The 18,116-nt window shown below is 41.2% G+C and overlaps 2 protein-coding genes and 1 long non-coding RNA gene across 3 annotated transcripts; 2 read left to right on the top strand and 1 right to left on the bottom strand.

Annotated features, from left to right (window-relative positions):
- The first annotated feature begins 200 nt into the window (after positions 1–200).
- On the top strand, positions 201–11,935 carry mtf1 (metal-regulatory transcription factor 1). Its single transcript, XM_077527472.1, has 11 exons — positions 201–422; positions 1,378–1,919; positions 4,530–4,768; positions 4,904–5,035; positions 5,126–5,199; positions 6,182–6,315; positions 6,461–6,538; positions 7,346–7,448; positions 7,531–8,105; positions 8,185–8,251; positions 11,338–11,935. The coding sequence occupies exons 2-11, from the start codon at positions 1,458–1,460 to the stop codon at positions 11,784–11,786; spliced, it is 2,313 nt and encodes a 770-aa protein (XP_077383598.1). The 5' UTR covers positions 201–422; positions 1,378–1,457; the 3' UTR covers positions 11,787–11,935.
- A 2,176-nt stretch (positions 11,936–14,111) lies between these two features.
- On the bottom strand, positions 14,112–14,628 carry LOC144022566 (uncharacterized). The gene is made up of 3 exons (XR_013284363.1): positions 14,430–14,628; positions 14,267–14,368; positions 14,112–14,203 (listed from the first exon to the last, which is right to left on the bottom strand). It is a non-coding gene; the product is annotated as an uncharacterized LOC144022566 (long non-coding RNA).
- A 160-nt stretch (positions 14,629–14,788) lies between these two features.
- yrdc (yrdC N(6)-threonylcarbamoyltransferase domain containing) lies at positions 14,789–18,094 on the top strand. Its single transcript, XM_077526928.1, has 6 exons — positions 14,789–15,065; positions 15,570–15,765; positions 16,707–16,821; positions 16,893–17,012; positions 17,322–17,452; positions 17,630–18,094. Exons 1-6 carry the CDS (start codon positions 14,894–14,896, stop codon positions 17,694–17,696), a joined length of 801 nt encoding a protein of 266 aa, XP_077383054.1. The 5' UTR covers positions 14,789–14,893; the 3' UTR covers positions 17,697–18,094.
- Positions 18,095–18,116: the final 22 nt, after the last annotated feature.

Genomic DNA, 18,116 nt, shown 5'->3' with positions numbered 1-18,116 from the left:
TGACAGACTGTTATCTACCAGTATTTTAAGTTTTTATTTTAACAATTTGATGGATGCCTTATACTAAGTTATATGAAAAATAAACCACTGAGAATTAAAAATTAAACGACACTGTCAGTTTCGAAATGAGTTTACGCTTAGCGGTTGTTATTGAGTTGTTGTCCAAATTTCCCACAATGCACCGGGAATACTTTACGCGTTTGACGTTGTTTGGTATCCTAGGGAGGCTATACAGTGCTAAACATCCCAAAACACGGGAATATAAACCCACAAAAATCCGGCTCAGGTAAATAAAATCCATTTAACGTCGCCACCGGGTTTGTGAGTCGGGAAAAGCGAGTGTGTCGGGTTGTCACACGGGGAAAAAAATGCTTGTCGGAAAGCCTTGAGAATTTTTGAGGTCAGCTGTCGACATTAAAACGGTAAGTGATTAGCATCTGGGCTAAGTTAGCTGCTAGCATCTCTTATAATGTTAGGTGACCGAGCTAAAGCTAATCTTACGTGTCGGTGTTGAATGTCAAATCGATGGACTGTATGTGTAAAGATTAAATTGTCGTAATTTGACTGTTGCGTATCACGGCTGGTATGATACAACGAGATACATTAATGGTTATATAAAAAAATAAAATGAAATATCTGTAGAGGCTTGTTAGCATTTCATCTGAGGAGGTGATGCTAACTGAGCCTCTCATCTGAAAAAACAAAAAAACAATCATGACATAACCCACCAATGTGAATATTTTGGGGATTATTCCGCGATAAACAGACTACTGCGTGTTTGTGTATTTGTAACGGCACAACGTGAGGTCGCCTTTCATGTAGCCCCCCAAAAATATGACAGGGACAGACGGTTGGTTGTGAGGTCGTTTCAAAGGTGAGTGATGATCTTTGGAGTATTTCATTTTCAATGCTGCTGTGTCACGGACGTGAAAGGTCCATTTTTGAGTTTCATTTATTTGTCTTTCCTTTCGATACGACCTGTTGGAACAGTTGACAAGTTAACAAGTAACTATCGTGCAGTGGTGCCTCCAGATGTCTTCTTTTTGCTATTGAAATGAATGGATATGCTGTTGATCCGTTTTAATTAAAAAAAAAAAAAAAAAAAAAAAAACACAAATGTTTTAAAAGGAAAGATTACACTCAACTTTATTGCTCAAGTATTGTTAGAAAATCACAAGGAATGTGTCACTCCGGTACATGGATAACATAGAAACATAAACTGAAAGTTCTTTAGTGTTGCTTTAAGTGTGTATCCCTTGAAAAGGTGTGGCTGAACCTGGTGAGTGAGGTGGGCGTCAGCAAATGAGCGCACAAATGGCTGTTGTAATATTGTCAAAATCATAGAAGCTGATTGAAACCTATTATGTGTTTCCTCAGATTGAGCCATTCGCAGAGTGAAGTGTGCAAGTCCTCCTTGGCCAAAAGAAAGGAGCCTCACTAAGGGTCACTAAGTGACGATGTCCGAAAATGGCCCTCGAACAGAGGTGCCGCTGTACTTTGAGGTAGAGGTGGAATCCTTGGAAGGGGGTGACGAGGACGACGAAGACAAGCTCCGATTCGACAAAGGCGAGCACCTGATGGCGGAGCCATCGTCGTCCAGCGGCCGCGTGTACGACCGCACCACCGTGCTCATCGAGCGGGATCCCATCCGGCTGGACGAGGAGGGCGAGGAGGAGGGCCACTGCGGGGGCGACGAAGATGGCGTCACCTTCCTGACGGAAGGGGAAGGCGACGAGGAGGATGGCTCGCTGGCTTTCATGGCCGACCCAGACGCCATGTCGCAAGGCTATGTGCATCACACCATCTCGCCGGACCAGATCCAGTTCACCATTAATCCGGGCTCCACCCCCATGCCACGCAACATCGAGGGCGCCACCCTCACCCTGCACTCGGAGTGTCCGGAGACCAAGCAGACAGAGGTAAACCTGCACAGGCACACCTTCACTTATGAATAACATAATATAAAAGGTGCAACAAGTAACTAATTCGCTCCCAAAAACGTATAAATATGTTCTATTTTAAACGTTTTAAGTGTCCCAAAGACGTATTTATATGTTTTTTGTTTTTTTATGCTAGAGCATACAGAAGGATTTGATGCAGCCTCTCAAATTCAGTGAATGGGTGAAAAAAATGGCAGTAATTAAAAAAGCGGCCAGCAGATGGCAGCAGAGTATAAGAGATCAACCAGGGCCATGTTGAAAACAAGCTGTTTCCCCACAATTCTAAACAGATTTGTGAATAATGATGAAACTTAGCTATATTCTAATGCTAATTGCTGCAAAAGGGGAAACAGATAGAATTATACTTTTTTTTTCCTGATGAAAGAAGAGAGATTAATCTTTCTTTTGGTAGGTACCATGTTTTCTAGCAAAAGAACACAATATTCTGAGGGCCTTGCAAAATCACTCAAAATCCTGCTCCCAGCTGGGAGCGAAAGGGGTTGCGTCAGTGGAAAATGGCTGGGAGTGAATGAGTTAATTGATTAATTGACAATTAAGTGGTCACTAAATTTATTGATAATCAATCATTTAGAGCATTGGTGTCCAAATCATGGCGATTTGCGGCCCGCTGTCCAATTGGCATCTGCTAAAATTGACATGGCCCATGTGCTTCATTTTGGATAGTTGGTTGGCTTTTTCTTTCTTTTTATATGTAGATTATATAGATTTTTAATGTATTTATTTTTATAAGTAAATTGTATTTATTTCCTAACATAACATATTGTCAACATTAATTCAGTGTTTAAGAAGTGGAGTCTCACAAAACATGAAAAGTTAGTGATCCCATTTTTTTGTATTATTGGAATCTGACTTGTGATTTACTAACTGATGTTTATTCAGCACTTGTTTGGTAGAATTTTGTGAAGTTGTTGTAGTTACATTATACGGATTAATTCATTGCTTGTGTATGTTTAAAACAATGCTTGGGAAGAAGTCATTGAAAACATATTAACTCAACTCAACTCAAGTTTATTTATATAGCTCTTTCAAACAGCCTGAACTGTCACAAAGCGCTTTACAGAAAGAGACAAAAAAACAAACAAACATAACATAAAACATTAACACCAATACAATACAGTTACAACAAATCAATATTCTTCCATCCTTACATACGCTTTGATGTTTGATGTTTGAAGCAGTTTTTAGATGAAAGAGGACAGAATCAGCCTCCTTTCAGCAGTTGATCAGAGACGTGATCTCAGCATGCATGACGTCACACACGTTTGCTACAAGCTAAGTTTGCTTATAAGCTAGCTCATAAACAAGCAGCTGCGCGATGAGCACCATACACACAAAAAAGAATGGTCCAATTTTCCGGTCCCATCCAAACTGCCTCTCCTCCAAGCGCCGAACCTCCATCCACTCCACGACCCGCGTAAACCACCGCGTCCAGCGGTGACGTTCGCGTCCTCAGCTCCACCGCCATCCATCCTAGCTAACCGGCGTAGACTGTCCAGTGGCGCCGACTTTTCCTCCGAGCAGAAGGGCTGTGAAAAATGCACAATTGCAGTATTTAGGGAAGAAAAATGTCAAAATGTTCGGAATTTCAGCCACTCAATAGTACGTTTTGTCAGCTGTCTGTAGTCCGCCGTGAAAGCAAACTGATTTTCTTATCTGTTACTGTTACTCATGTTGTGCTTCAATTTATTCAAGAACTGAAAAATGCGAGCACAAAATACATTTGCACAAATACATGTTAGCCCAAGAAGTAGAACTATGATACTCTTTGTATAAGCCCCCTTCCAGCTACTGGTTGAAAGTATTTGTATTGAATGTTTTTATGAATACATATACACATGATGATAATTGATTCTCCTGTTCTACATATTGCACTACACAGAAATATGATGTCGAAACAGTATCATGAGTCACAACGAAAGGGAAGATGGCTCACTTCCTGTTTTTGGTACTGATTAACATATGCTAGCTTGCGCAATATTATGACATTCAAAAACTGGGGCTTTGCCAAGATATTATTGCTCAGTTTTTATATTTGTTTTTCGTTCAGCTCTTCAATTGGATCTTATGAGATTGCGCAAGTAGAAATAATGCGGTTGCAGTTCATCAAACAAACAGCATGAACACTCGTCTCTTGTATACACAGTCATGATTGGTGCTACTGTTTTTGTTCAGTGTGTGTGCATTGTTGGATTTTCCGTCTAGATTCTTGTGCCGTCTACAGCCACATTCCAGAGAACTTAAAAGCCCGTTGCCCTGAAGCTGTGAGCGTATGAGTGAAGAGAGTCAGAGATTGATGGCGTCCTGCTTGAAAATAGACATAGATGTGCTGCATTGTATCATATGCTGCAACAGTGGACCTCGCTCACTTCATGTGCTGACGGTGTCTGAGTCACTATGTTTTTTTAAGGCCACGCTTATCAGTCACATGCGTTCACCTCGTTAAATGTGAATTAATAAATACATCCTGTTTTTTTTTTCCGCAACAGAAAAACAATTCATTTAAATCCACCATTCTGATCACCCTCCCTCCCTTCCTTCCTTGTTCTCCGTTTCCCACGCGCGTCTCAGGTGAAACGTTACCAGTGCATGTTTGAAGGCTGCACGCGGACGTACAGCACGGCGGGGAACCTGCGCACGCACCAGAAGACCCACCGCGGCGAGTACACCTTCGTGTGCAACCAGCAAGGCTGCGGCAAGGCCTTCCTCACCTCGTACAGCCTCAAAATCCACGTCCGCGTGCACACCAAGGAGAAGCCGTTCGAGTGCGACGTGCAGGGCTGCGAGAAGGCCTTCAACACCTTGTACAGGTAATGTCGGATAATGTTGAGATGGTGATTGACAGCCACTCGTTTTGTTTGTGTTGGTGAATCACGTATCGTAATTTGCAACGTTATTTTTTAAAATGGTCACTGATGGTGAACTCGTCTCGATTGTCTCCGCAGGCTTAAAGCACACCAGAGACTCCACACAGGCAAAACATTCAACTGTGAATCTGAGGGATGCACAAAGTACTTCACCACTCTCAGCGACTTGAGGAAGCACATTCGCACGCACACTGGAGAGAAGCCTTTCCGGTGAGCAGTGCCGATATAAACCAGTTGAGAAGAAAGAAACAACATTCATTAGGAGATATTTTTGACTTTTTTTTTTTTTTTCCTCCCAAGGTGCGACCACGACGGCTGCGGTAAAGCTTTTGCAGCAAGTCATCACCTAAAAACCCACGTACGGACACACACAGGTACGTTGTGTCTTTCATTGCACTGGCTTACCCAAGGAGACATTTGCCAACTCCCAACATTTATTGCGCCAAATCACATATTTTACATTGGGAAAAAAGTACTTTGCATGCAGTCTGATCGTGTTTGTCACGTTTACGCTAAAACATGTCTTAGGAAGTTTCCCTATTAAGTGCAATCTTTCAAATTAGAGTAAATTCCTCTTTTATGCATACATTTCAATTTTTCCATGGAAAGTTTCCGACTTTAAAATTTGTTGTAATTTTGTACTAATTTCTAATTAAAAGGCTCCCTCTAGTGCTACATGAAAGGAATTACATGTATAAAAAATAAAATAAAATAAAATAAAATCACTGCTATTTTAGAAAATTTCCAAATTTTAATGCCCACACGATATTGTGTTCAATTAGTATGTATACATCGAATCTGCCAAATGACAGAATGGACTCTGGCATTTCTGCCTTTTTACATTGTTTTGTGATCAACAGTAGAAAGAAGTAGGTTGCACAAAATGCAGCCATTTCTTCCCATGGACTCTCAAACTGTGTTTATTTTGTATAAAATCGGCAATGTTGTCATCTACTGGTGGTTGTTCGTCAGTAAAGTTGTTTCCAAGTTTGTTGAAATGGCGCAGAATCAGATACTCCTGCACCTGTCCCCTTTGAAAAAAAAATGTAATTGACAAGTATACTTGTGAAGGGCAGTCAGTGAATGAGACTTAATACTATGCATAATGTAACCAAACTTTTTTTTTTTTAACCAGTACAGTACATTTACTGTGAGTAAAGTTCAGTAGCCATTAAATAGTCTACAGTATGTTATGCTATGGCCTGTGGCTTTCTTTTCAAATCTGTCTTTGTAGAAAATAAATGCTAATCAGACTGAGGGTTTCGTTCATGTGAAAGCAAAGCCTCGTTGGATTAAAATGAAAGATTATCCCGTCTTCACTTTGCAGTCTGATTGTGAGTATCGATCCTTTTACAGGCGAGAAGCCTTTCAACTGTCCAAGTGACGGCTGCGAGAAGACGTTTAGCAGCCAGTACAGTTTGAAGAGTCACATCCGGGGTCACGACAAGGGCCAGCCCTTCAGCGTCACCCTCATGCACCCGCTGTCCGAAGTGAGTCACGACACCGTGTGTTGTGTTGCTGGCCAAGCGACAATATTATTCAGTCGCTGTATCTAACACTTACATCTTGTTTCTGAGACAAGTTGCCAGATTAAGTCACTCTCATTCATCTTTTTTTTTTTTTTTTTTTAAATAGGATGCAAATCATTCACTGTGCCTCAGTGACTTAAGTTTGATCTCGACTGACTCGGAGCTGCGAGAGCAACTACACAATGTAAGTCCAGCTCCACTGTATGGTCACAATCGATGTTGCTTTCAGATTGAGCGTTAGAGGTTAGGATTGCCATTTCGATGCTGATTTGGAACTGGTGCAAATTTAAGTACCATTTTTTTTTTTTTTTATGATTTTAACTGTTTTATTGACTGTAATTTGTTTTAACCCTCATCTGTTGCACTTTACAAAGGGATTTTTATTATTATTATTATTATTAGGCCTGCACGATATATCCTTTGAACATCGCAATCGCGACGTGCGCATGCGCGGTAGACACATCGCAAGACGTGCAATGTTTTTATTTCTTTTTTTCTTTTTTTTAAAGCAAGCAAAGTAGTAGTTCACCCCCAAAACGACTTTTACTATTGATTATTCATGTCATGGAGACTTGAGTACAGTACAATAATTATTATTATTTTTTTTTTTGTATTTGCCACATTCCTAAGACAAAAATTTGATTTGAAAAAATTACCCCCATTCATTACAATGGTGACTAAATGCAATGCGTGTTTAACATTGTCAAGCGATTTGGCCACCAAAGCGCTATATAAAAAGCAGTCCATTTATATGAATACAATAGTGTCATGGTGAGTTAAACAAATTCTTCCCAAACTGTTATTCAAGTCATCCAGTGAAAATTCTTCCATTTTTAATATCATAATATATATATCGCAGACCAAAAAAAATTGCAATGTCAATTTTTCCCAATATCGTGCAGCCGTTATTATGATTATTATTATTATTGTTGTTATTATTATTATTATTATTATCATCATCATTATTATTTTGTTTTCGTAATCATTCCAGGCACAGAATTTGGACCTGAACAATGTGACCCCTGTGAAAATCTTTGAGCTCATGTTCCAGAGTCCTGAAAATAGCGTTAGCCAAGATGAAGCCCAGCCTAGCGGTATAACGACGTCTCTGAATCTTTTTTTTTTGTTTTTGTTTGTTGTCTGCTGATCCACGCTTGCTTGCTCTCTCATCCTCAGAGAGTCTTGCCGAGCGCTTCGGCCTGGAGACGCCCACCCCGCCGACGGTGACGGAAGCGTCATCTCTGATTTCTTTCTCTCTCACATCCGCCTGCTCCCGCCCGGCCGCCGTCGTGGAGGCTCCTCCTCCTCCTCAGACCCTCACGCCCGCCACCACCGCCACCTCCTCCTCTCAACAGACCGCTTTCGTGCACATGCCCGATGGGCCCGTTCAGGCTTCCGTCCAAGCGCCGAACCACGTGGCCCCGCAGCACTACGTCACACTGTCGTCGACATTCCTTCAGCAGGAAAACGTTGCCCAACCTCCTTCTCCTGCTCCTCCCATCTCCACACCCGCTCCCGCGGCCCCGTTGCCGGGCTCTTCGACTGCCGTTGCGGGCGCCACCTCGGATGCTCTGACAGCTGTAGCTCAACCTGTGCCTTTGGCCAGTAACACTACCTCCGGTTCCGGACCAGCCACTATCACAATTGCACCAACTCAGAACCTGCTGCAGCCCAGCCTGGTTATGTCGGACCAGAACCTTCAGTGGATCCTGAGCAGCGCCGCCAACAGCCAGCAGAATCCCGAACAAGCAGTGAGTGTGAAACGCGGCGATGACTCATCACATTGATTCTTGTGCTGCTTATTCCTTCATGTCAAATATTCTTTCGCAGTCACAAGGTGGTCCAAAAGTGGAGAAGGTGTTCTTTACTACAGCCATACCAGTGGGAGGCAATGCTGGTAAGATTTTTATTTATTTATTTATTTTATTATATTTTTTTTTTTGAGCCTTCAGAAATAGAAAATGATGGTCCTTGACTCATTCCCTCCCAGCCATTTTCACTGAACCACTTTTGCTCCTGGCGGTTTACTACTGATTTTGCAAGGCCCACAGAATATTGTGTTCTGTTGCTATATAAACATGGAACATGCCAAAAGAAACATTAGAGTCTCTTCTTTCATTAGGAAAAAAATATATTGATATCTCTTTCTGGTTTGCAGCAATTAGTATTAGAATATAGCTAAGTTTCATCATTATTCATATTCCTGTAAAAACACTGACAAAAAGAGCTTGTTGCAACATGGCCCTGGCTGATCTCTTATACTCTGCTGCCACCTGCTGGCTTTTTTTGTTTTTAATAACAAGCATTGCTTTAAGCTACATCTTCGTGTCAGAAGCTGCATTAAAGGGATAGTTCGGATTTTTTTGACATGAATCTCTATTTCATTCTCACCTCCAGTGGTATGCGATCAGCACTGACTAACCCTAACCCTAACCCTTACCCCTGACAGCATTCTGTGACACGAGTTCTGGTCCGGTGTTGGATGAGAGGAAAATAGTCCGGAAAGTTGGCTGGGGCCACCTAAATAAAGCGTTTTTCTTCTAAAAACAGTTTGTGTTCAAAAGAGTGACACATTTGCACACAAAACGTCCTCCTGAAAAAAAAGTCAGACTCCATTACCGCCGGGCACTATTTTTCTGTTCGTTCGTATCACTGCGTGGCGCCCCACATACAGCTGATAGACACACACTGGTCTACAAGTTGTTTGTCAAAAAAATCCGAACTATCCCTTTAAAGTAGAGATAGACCGATAATCGGCCGGGCCGATAATCGGGGCCGATATTTGACATATTGGTACATATCGGTATCGGTCTGTTTTATTAATCTGACGGCCGATATGAGCGATCCATTTAAAACTCCGTCTTTTCGCTTCGAATGCAGCCCAGAGCGTCTCTGTCTGTTATGGAGTCCAACTCCAGCAATGTAACGCCCATAGCAGCATTTGATTGGTTAGCCGTGCAAGAGCCAGAACCAATCAGTAGTGTATGCCTGTATCACAGTAGCCGGTCACACACGCACCCACAACGCGAGACACATGCTTCGAAGGTAAGTTAAAAGAGAAGAGACTCCGCTGAACTTTTCACCATGATAAGCTAAACACATTGAATTATGTTGTATATTAAATGCACTATATGAATGGAGCTGCATTGCCTTGCATTGAATCCCCGCTAGCTAACAGTGGTGTGTTCAGCTTAGCATGGAGGCTAACACCCAGTAGCTAATTCGCTACTTGAACTACTCAGGGAGGGAATCACACACATTTTCACTTAATTAAGTAAATAATGTTTGCTACAAAGGTTCCAAATATTAACAGTTGTCATTATTATATTGTCTAGTTCCATGTTAAGAGTAGAGTAACGTCATTATATTTATCTCTCGTGACGCACACATTGCATTCTGGGTCACGTCCACTACTTGTTGCATAGCGGTTATTATGCAGTGAGATGCCACAGTGACACTAAATAGCGTTTAGTTACTTTATATTGTGTTTATTTGTTGCACTGGTTTGCCATTGTGTGCCTTAAGCTTCGACGTTGATTTGATTGACAGCTCGTTGTGCACCTCGTTAAAGTCCGCTCCGTAACTAATTAAGTGTCTCAAACACCGTTTAACTACACGAACGTGTTCTCTTCCGTATGTTTGGGATTAGTAGAGAAGTGCACTAAAGTATAGTGTGCTTATTTGCTCGTTTTGTCTCTCTTTTCACGTCATGTCTGCCGTCAGTTGGGACATTATCCTCTCAAAATGGATGCCACTAATATGGAACATCTACGGCCGTAGTCGGCTGCAATTAATGTTCAGTGATGTAATTTCGTTACGTGCCTCATACTTTGAATAATGAGCTCATGTTTGGTGTGTTGTATAACTTTCTCGTGTGTTAGTAACTATTCATATGGACAGCTAAGACAGTGCTTGTTAATGTGAATTAGCAATGTTGCAGCCCAGTTATTATTTAGACAAGTACATCTGTGCCATTAAGTGATACAGTACAGTACAGTAGTGAGAGAATAGTGGGCCCATATACACACACGTGTCTATAAGTGTAAAACACATTAAACAGCAGAAAGTGGCAGCGGTCCACCGCAACAATGTCTGTTTAACCAAGTTATTCTTACTATTATTATAACCAAGTTATTTTACTCTACCTTTTTCAGCGTTGATTGGGGCATCCTAAGTGGCAGTAAACTACATGATGAAGTGTCTTTTGACAGTTCTCTTGTAGAGAGGAGTAGCATGATATTGCTGTTCTCGATTTAAGATCCTCAGCTTATCAAAACTGTCTATATGGTAACAATAACAATAATCATAATAAGGTCTACAAGAACTGTATGGTGTTCAGGGATGAATAGTTTTTCTCATGGAATTTTTTTTTTTTTTTTTTGCTGTAGTAATAAGTAATGCCACAGCTGCACAGCAGCAGCATTTTGAATGACAGGGTTCCTCCTATTACTTCAAAATAAAAAAATATAACATTTATAGAATAAAACTACAAGTATCCCAAATGCTATAAAAGATAATGTCACATTGGCCCCACATTTAACTCCCCCCGCCACCAACGTCTTATTGCAGATAGAAGGATGTAAAATGAAAAGTGCAGTGTGAGAATCCATTGTAAAGAACTGTTAGGGTTTGCATTATTCAAAAATTTGGTGCCAACATTTTAACTTTTACTGCAAATGAATATCGGCTTCAAATATCGGTTATCTGCCTCCTTGACTACCGATAATCGGAATCGGTATCGGCCCTGAAAAAAGCATATCGATCTATCTCTACTTTAAAGCCTTCTGTCTGCTCTTGTATAAAAAAATAAAAAAATACAAAAAAACGTGTAAATACACTTTTGGGAGTGAACAACAAAGTATTAAAAACGTGTTTACACGTGTTTGGGTTTGAATGAGTTAATGCAGATTTTAATGGCAGCACTTAACTATCTTCCCTTTTGTCACTGAATTTAAATGTCCTTCCTCTAAATTGTCTTTTCAGGAAACTCAGTCCAGCAGATCGGCCTGAGCCTGCCCGTCATCATCATCAAGCAGGAAGAGTCGTGCCAGTGTCACTGCGCCTGCAGGGACACGGCGAAGGACAAGAACGCCTGCTCGGCAGCCTCCACCTCTGCACCACAGCAACCACAAGACGCCCCTCCACCTCCTGCTCCTCCTCCTACTCTCCCTCCAGCGCAGCCGTCCCATCCCGCCGCCCCCTCCTCCTCCTCTTCTCCATGCTGCCTCCCCGAGTCCTCCTCCAAGGTGGGTGCAGTCGATCCCTCCCCCACGCAGACATTCCCCACGCCGCCGTCGGCATCATCACATGCGCTGGCTAACATGGATGTGTCGGACTTCCTCTCGCTACAAAGCCCCGAGACGGCGGCCAACATCGAGGCCCTGCTGCTCGTCGCCGACGACTTCAGCATGGCCACCGAAGGCAACCCTTAGACAAGTGTGCGCGTGCGATGCCTCGCCTCTCTCCTTAAATAGCGCGTGCTTTCCAACCTCCTGTACCTTCAGTGCATTCTCCTCTCTGTGGCATTGTGCAACATACCTGCACAAACTTTTGAGTCTTTTTGCAGTAGTTGAGTTCACTGTTAACAGACAACCGCAATTAATGCAGGGAAAATGCAGTAGAAGAGTTTTTTTTTTTTTTTTTTTTTGTTCTTTTAGGAGGGTTGTTAATAATACACGTATTGAAATTGTATATACGTCACTGATGACATCCAGTAACTGTGCTGTCCAGACACTGAAATGGCGAGAGTTGCCGTTTTGCTGGCTCGGAGCAGGTGTGTTGTACTGCACTTGGAAAGAATCCTGACACATGCTTAGAGCTGGTTTTAATGCACTGATGGAGAGTAGCTCCCAGCACAACCGTCACCTGTGCACACGCTAGTCAACGAGTCAAAAGATGCGACTTCTTTCTCATTCAGATTTGAGCCGCCTTGTCAAAATGGCTCCATCGCTTCCCTCTAACTTAAACCTAATTTAAAGTTGTACATTGTAATTTATTTAAGCCTTTAATTTCCTACTGGCAATACTGTTATGATAGTTGAAGAGTTTTATTAATTTATTCTGATCACACATGCGTCTTTGTTTGTTTTGTCTGTGTTACTGAATGACTTTCCTCTTCAGGAAGAAAAATGTTCCACGAGAGAAAATGTCCTCACTGAAACCACAACTAGCAAACTACTGTCATTATTGGGTTATGGCCCTCTCAGGGACGCATCGGCTCATAAATGATCCCGGCTCCCTCCATTTTGTTTTGCATTTTAATGCGCTCTTTACCATACCACCAGTTTTGTTCACGATAGCTGTAACTTAAAGCATTTCAAAACTGTGGGTGGGAAACCTACTGTACAGCCCATCATTTTCTAAACGGCTTGTTCTCGTGAGTGTCGTAGGTGTGCTGGAAACGATCCCAGCTGATGCCCAAAAACAGTGTAAGCTACTCACCAAAAATTTGGGATATTCTGCTTTCAGGTGAAATTTCTGGTTGAACTTCAAATATTCTTTTTAGCCACAGGTATATGATGAAATTATGTACTAATTAAGTATAACTGTGATAAAACATAGTATGTTCACAAGAAAGGTCATGCATTTTAGTAGGATCATCGTGAATTTTCACCCAGAAGCTGAATATTCCAAACTTTTGTGAGTAATGTTGAACTTTTTTTTCCCCCCCTGTAAATTTATTATTGTTCAAAGACACCTGAAAAAGGTTCCCTACCCTGATTTAAATAGCAACCGTATGTATACAGTACATTTTAGTGCAAAGCATCAAAAGGTTGTTTTATTTTTGTTTTGTTTTTTAGTAGATGAAAAACTAATTTGTTGCCAACATTCGGTCACATACTTGTAACACTTTTGTAAACTGAACAAAAGTTTTTCCCTTGCTTCAATGCAGAAAATGAGTGCAAACAGTTTCTTTTTTCTCATCGACAGCTTCATTCCCCAAGAACCAATCAAATGGCCAGTTTAGATGTGCGATAAAGACTACAAATGTGCACGCTGTAAACTCTCAGAACCATTCCAGATATGCAGTATTATGAGGGTCCAAATGTTAAGAGGAAACATTATTCACACGTACGAAGAATTAACTATGCAATTTTTAAGTAAAGGCATTCAGAGGCATGCACAGACGCCCCGACACAATAGCTTCTTCCTTTGTTTGTTAAATAGTCGTGTTTAGAGTATTTTTATATGCATCACTCCAGTTGCAAATATTAGGTATAATATATATAGAGAGAAAGATATATTGCCACTCATGCCAACTACACAGATATAAAAAGTTATCTTTTGCATCTAGGATGATGTGAACACTTAAGAATGCCTCCCTCTTGAGGAAACCGGTTCAATACCAGTCTGCATTGAAGGAACACTTGAGTTAATGAAAGATTCTGTTTTAAGAATTACTTTGTTTAAAAATAAGAAAAAACTATAAATGTATACACAGCGTTTCTTTTCAATTCTGAGCTTTATGGGTAAACAATGTGCCGGCTAACCAGCTCTGCCTTTTGCCTCCATCTTACAATTTGACAGATGACAACTGTTTTTGACACTTGTTTGGAAGCAGATTTATTGCAAAGAAAAACATTTATTTGACGACGCCATGTAATGAGGAAAATTAAACTACAGTACGTGCTTCCAAAGGGATGCAAGGATTTGTATTTTTTAAAAAGAGAATGTATAATGTTAAATGTTTGCATATGCTCGTTTCGTACAAAGTAATATGATAACTTTCTCAAATAAGAGTGATATACTAATAAAACCTTATTGTCTCAGAACAGTGTCATTGTTTTATTATTTTAGCATGAAGTCGGTCATGTTTGTGGCGGCAAAGTCACATCCTGGAGAGATTTCGTCTGTGGGGAAACAACCAAGGAACATTAAAAAGTGAAGTTGCAAGTTGGAATGAAGCTGCTCACCTTGAGAACCTGATTGAGATCTTTCAAGTCCTCCAGGATTTTGTTGCACAAAGTTATGTTCTCAGACACCTTCCATATCCTCTCATCAACATCCTCCACCTTCTATGAAACAATGCAAATGATTAGGCAAACAGAACCCTTTCTTAAAATCCCCCACACTGACCGTTTCCATTGCAGGGGCACTTTCATCATTAGTCTCAGACATTGTGGATCTCAGAGTTTTACCAAGCCACACGTAACAACTTTCTTTTCACAGAACGAATACAAGTCAATAACCCACAGGTGATAGAAATACCCATAATGAAGGGCTCGTTAATTGCGCGTTTTATTGGTTGAGATTGCGTCGACCGTGAAAAGTATCATTTAGAGTATTTTGTTGTTGTTGTTGTTGTTGTTGCTATGAATATAAAGCTATATTCTCATTGAAATTGTCCGAACAATGCTTTCAATCAATAGAAGTAATAAAATAGATAATAAAAACGTGTTACTACATCTTTAAGAAATATGTCGTCATGGCTTGAGGGCGTAACCCGGAAGAGTTCACTTCCGCACTGGCTCGTGTCCTCCACCGGCGGCAACATGTTTCTCCTCTTCGCCCTGTCAACTGTTCTTGGCTGACGCAATTTCATGAATTGTTTTAAGGAGTTGGCAGTGCGAATAATTACATACAGAGCTTCTCACAGTTCTCTTGAAGTTTGCCGAGTCGGAAGTGAAATGTGCAAACGGCTGAAGACCAAAGTGTTGCATTTGGCGGCGGCCACCGGCGACGGGCCGTTTGTACCATTGGAGGCTCGGACAGGTAAGAATTCAACATTGAGGCGAAGTACAGGCGACTATCTTGAGTTAAAACTTTCTATTTTTATTGTTTTAAGATTTATAGAGTTGAAAGAGGAGGCAACGTAAAGATGTCGGCGTGTTGCATCAGATAGTCATGTGTACTGTGCACTTGTTGGACTGGTCTGCTAGTACAGTACAGCTACTAAATATGAAAAATGGTAACGATGACTTAGTTAAAGTTGGTTTGAGCAACATGGTTGCGTGTATGATGACAGTGAGCATGTAAATATGTTTGAATTTCCACCACCATGTCTATTTTTAAACCAACATAAAATTTATATTATTGTCCACATTCCATCTCCCAAGAGATCACTTTGCTTTGATCAAATGACATGGATGTTTATTTTATTATATATTTTTTCAAATCAGCAGCACAGTCAGAGATAACGAGTTTTTGAAAAATCCATGTGACATGAATGCAAAAAGTTAGCTTATATGTAATACCTTTTAATACCGCTCTCTTCAGATGTTGCTGACATCCTGAGCTGCACGGTGAAGGCCCTCCAGGACGGCCACGTGGTCGCCGTGCCCACCGACACCATCTACGGCCTGGCGTGCCTGGCCCAGAACTCGGCCGCTGTCCGCGAGATCTACGGCATCAAGGGGCGCAACGAGCAGAAGCCTTTGGCCATTTGTGTGGGAGAAATCCACGACATATACAAGTAAGAACATTTTTCAGTAGAAACTTTCAAATTCTGCCTCAAAGTCAGAACTCCACAAGTGTGTCTTTCGCCAACTTACTTTTTCAGGTAATACAGAGCAGAAAAGTTTGTGTGGACATTTGATTCACTGTATTTTTATATTTTTATGCTATATTAATATCATGAATATATTATCTGTGTTGTCTATATACTGTTTATTTTCAAATATCCTTTGCTAAAGGGATAATAACAAAATCAATGCTAGTTTTCGTTAGCCCATGTAGGAATAATTGTAAATAATAACTTATTATACATTTGCTGCAATGAAAAACTGCTTCTGCTTGCAAAGACGAATTGCTTCTGCTTCCAATGAAGAATGCTTTGGTCTGTTCCCACTCACATTCACATAGCCTGGCTATTTGAAGATGACGCAAAAAGCTGAAGAACCACAACAACTAATGCAGCAGACTGGTTCGAGCCAGTCTGCTGAGGCCGCCTGTTTTCTGTTAAGAAATGATTGCAAACTTGACCACAATCACATGCATAACACAGACAAACAAGTACACTGTGTTCCAACTATGCCTTGCATTTGCATTTTTAGGGTTGGAACACCCATGTAACTAGGGGCGTGGAAACCAAATAAAAAGAGAGGGTGAGGAGAGGAATCTTCAGAGAGCGCAGAAGTGAATTGTACCACTCAGTTCCTCTCCTCTCTCCTCGCGAGCCCTGAATTGAGTGTTTTCTCTCCTTTTTTGCGTGTTTAATAGATGTCAAACCGGTAAACCTGACAGTCCATCTACAGCACTTTGCATTGTGTGCTAGTATTAAGCTAGCTCAGTTTCGAAAGTTATGTGGTTTGATGAAGTACACAAGGTGTAATTGTCCTTATTTTACGTTTACAATCCGCCTAGGATTATCACTAACTCACAACTCGAGACAAAAGATCTTGCCTCCATATGCAGATACTGTAAGGTGAAGGTGAAAGAGGAGCTCCTCCGCGACCTCCTGCCAGGCCCGGTCACACTGGTGCTGGAAAGGTCGGCGTTGCTCAACAAAGAGCTCAACCCGTTCACGTCGGTAAGTCGCGCTGTTAAATTCACGCAATTTATTGAAGTGGAATGGATCGTTGATGATGTTGTCACGCCTAGCTTGTAGGCGTGCGTATTCCGGACTGCGCCTTCATGCGTCGTCTTTGTCAGATGTGCGCCGAGCCTCTGGCGCTAACCAGCGCCAACGTCAGCGCGCAAAACAGCACCGTGGCCGTCCATGTGAGTATCAATGTGGGGGGAACGCTAAGCTAGATGCCACAAAATGGCGGCAAGAATTGCATTCTTTAACAACACAAACAAACCAGCAGCTTGTTGTTAAGTTTTGCTAATATGCAGCCGTGGCCCGTAGTAACCCTTAGTTAGCATTGATTTAGCTGCTGTTAGCTGTTTTGTAGAAATTTTTTAGTATATTGTGGCGGCAATTGACTGACGTTTTGTTAGCGTTAGCATTTGATCCAACACAAGTATCTTCTTTTTTTTTTTTTTTTTTTGTTTTTTTTTTTTTTTTTTTTTTAACTTTATTCGAAGGAGTTTCAGGATCTTTGGCCCAAGTTAGCCGTGGTGGTGGACGGCGGACCAATAGGAGACCAGAGCCGCCTCGGTTCCACCGTGGTGGACCTATCAGCACACGGCAAATACCGCATCATTAGACCCGGCTGGTAAGTTCCTGCTCTTCATTTTGAGACAGGAAAGCTGAAAAAGCTGAATATTAGTCTAGTGGGCTCTGCTACAAATATTTTGACTTCATTTGATTAAATATTGCTGCCAAAAAGTAATATTCATCATATTGAATTTTTAAATATACAAAAGAAAAACATGTGTTACCTGGGTTTTAGTGCCTTTTCCTCAACGGTGGACTTGTTGGAAGGTAAATACGGACTCACTTTGGAGGAGTTGGGATGATTCTCGAGTCCAAATGGAACACGCAATCAAGCTTCTTTCTTCTTTCAAAACCAGAGGAGGTCATGCTGAATATTTTAATATATTAACATCTGTTCTTACTGCCTTTTCGTTTCATGTTATGTTTTTCCATTATTTTAATTACTTGCTGTATCATGGGATTATGTGGTACCTCTGCGCCATTTTGTTCCTACTTCAAACTGTATCTTGTTACCACCAGTCATCCGTAATATTCAAGGGGTTGTATGGTTTATTTTTTATTTTTTTTTTGTAAAAAATAGAATATAACTGGGACTCTGTTGGTAATCTGTGGGGCCTTTGAGTTGAATGGATTTCTTTTGCATGCTACCTAAATGCTGTTAACTCATGTACTATAAAAGCCGATATTCATATGCGTCTAAGATGCTTATTCTCATTGGACAC

Source organism: Festucalex cinctus, chromosome 7, assembly GCF_051991245.1.
Source record: "Festucalex cinctus isolate MCC-2025b chromosome 7, RoL_Fcin_1.0, whole genome shotgun sequence".
In the NCBI taxonomy this organism is placed as follows: domain Eukaryota; kingdom Metazoa; phylum Chordata; class Actinopteri; order Syngnathiformes; family Syngnathidae; genus Festucalex; species Festucalex cinctus.
The sequence above is the reverse complement of the archived record's forward strand: the minus strand, read 5'-3'. Positions and strand labels throughout refer to the sequence as shown.

Bases quoted from the DNA above. Each gene is read 5' to 3' on its own strand.
- mtf1 (XM_077527472.1), top strand. From the start codon at position 1,458: ATGTCCGAAAATGGCCCTCGAACAGAGGTGCCGCTGTACTTTGAGGTA. The intron at 5,036-5,125 runs GTGAGCAGTGCC...TTTCCTCCCAAG, and splicing joins ACTGGAGAGAAGCCTTTCCG to GTGCGACCACGACGGCTGCG. The intron at 6,316-6,460 runs GTGAGTCACGAC...TTTTTTAAATAG, and splicing joins TCATGCACCCGCTGTCCGAA to GATGCAAATCATTCACTGTG.
- yrdc (XM_077526928.1), top strand. From the start codon at position 14,894: ATGAATTGTTTTAAGGAGTTGGCAGTGCGAATAATTACATACAGAGCT. The intron at 15,766-16,706 runs GTAAGAACATTT...CTCCATATGCAG, and splicing joins GAAATCCACGACATATACAA to ATACTGTAAGGTGAAGGTGA. The intron at 17,453-17,629 runs GTAAGTTCCTGC...CCTGGGTTTTAG, and splicing joins CGCATCATTAGACCCGGCTG to TGCCTTTTCCTCAACGGTGG.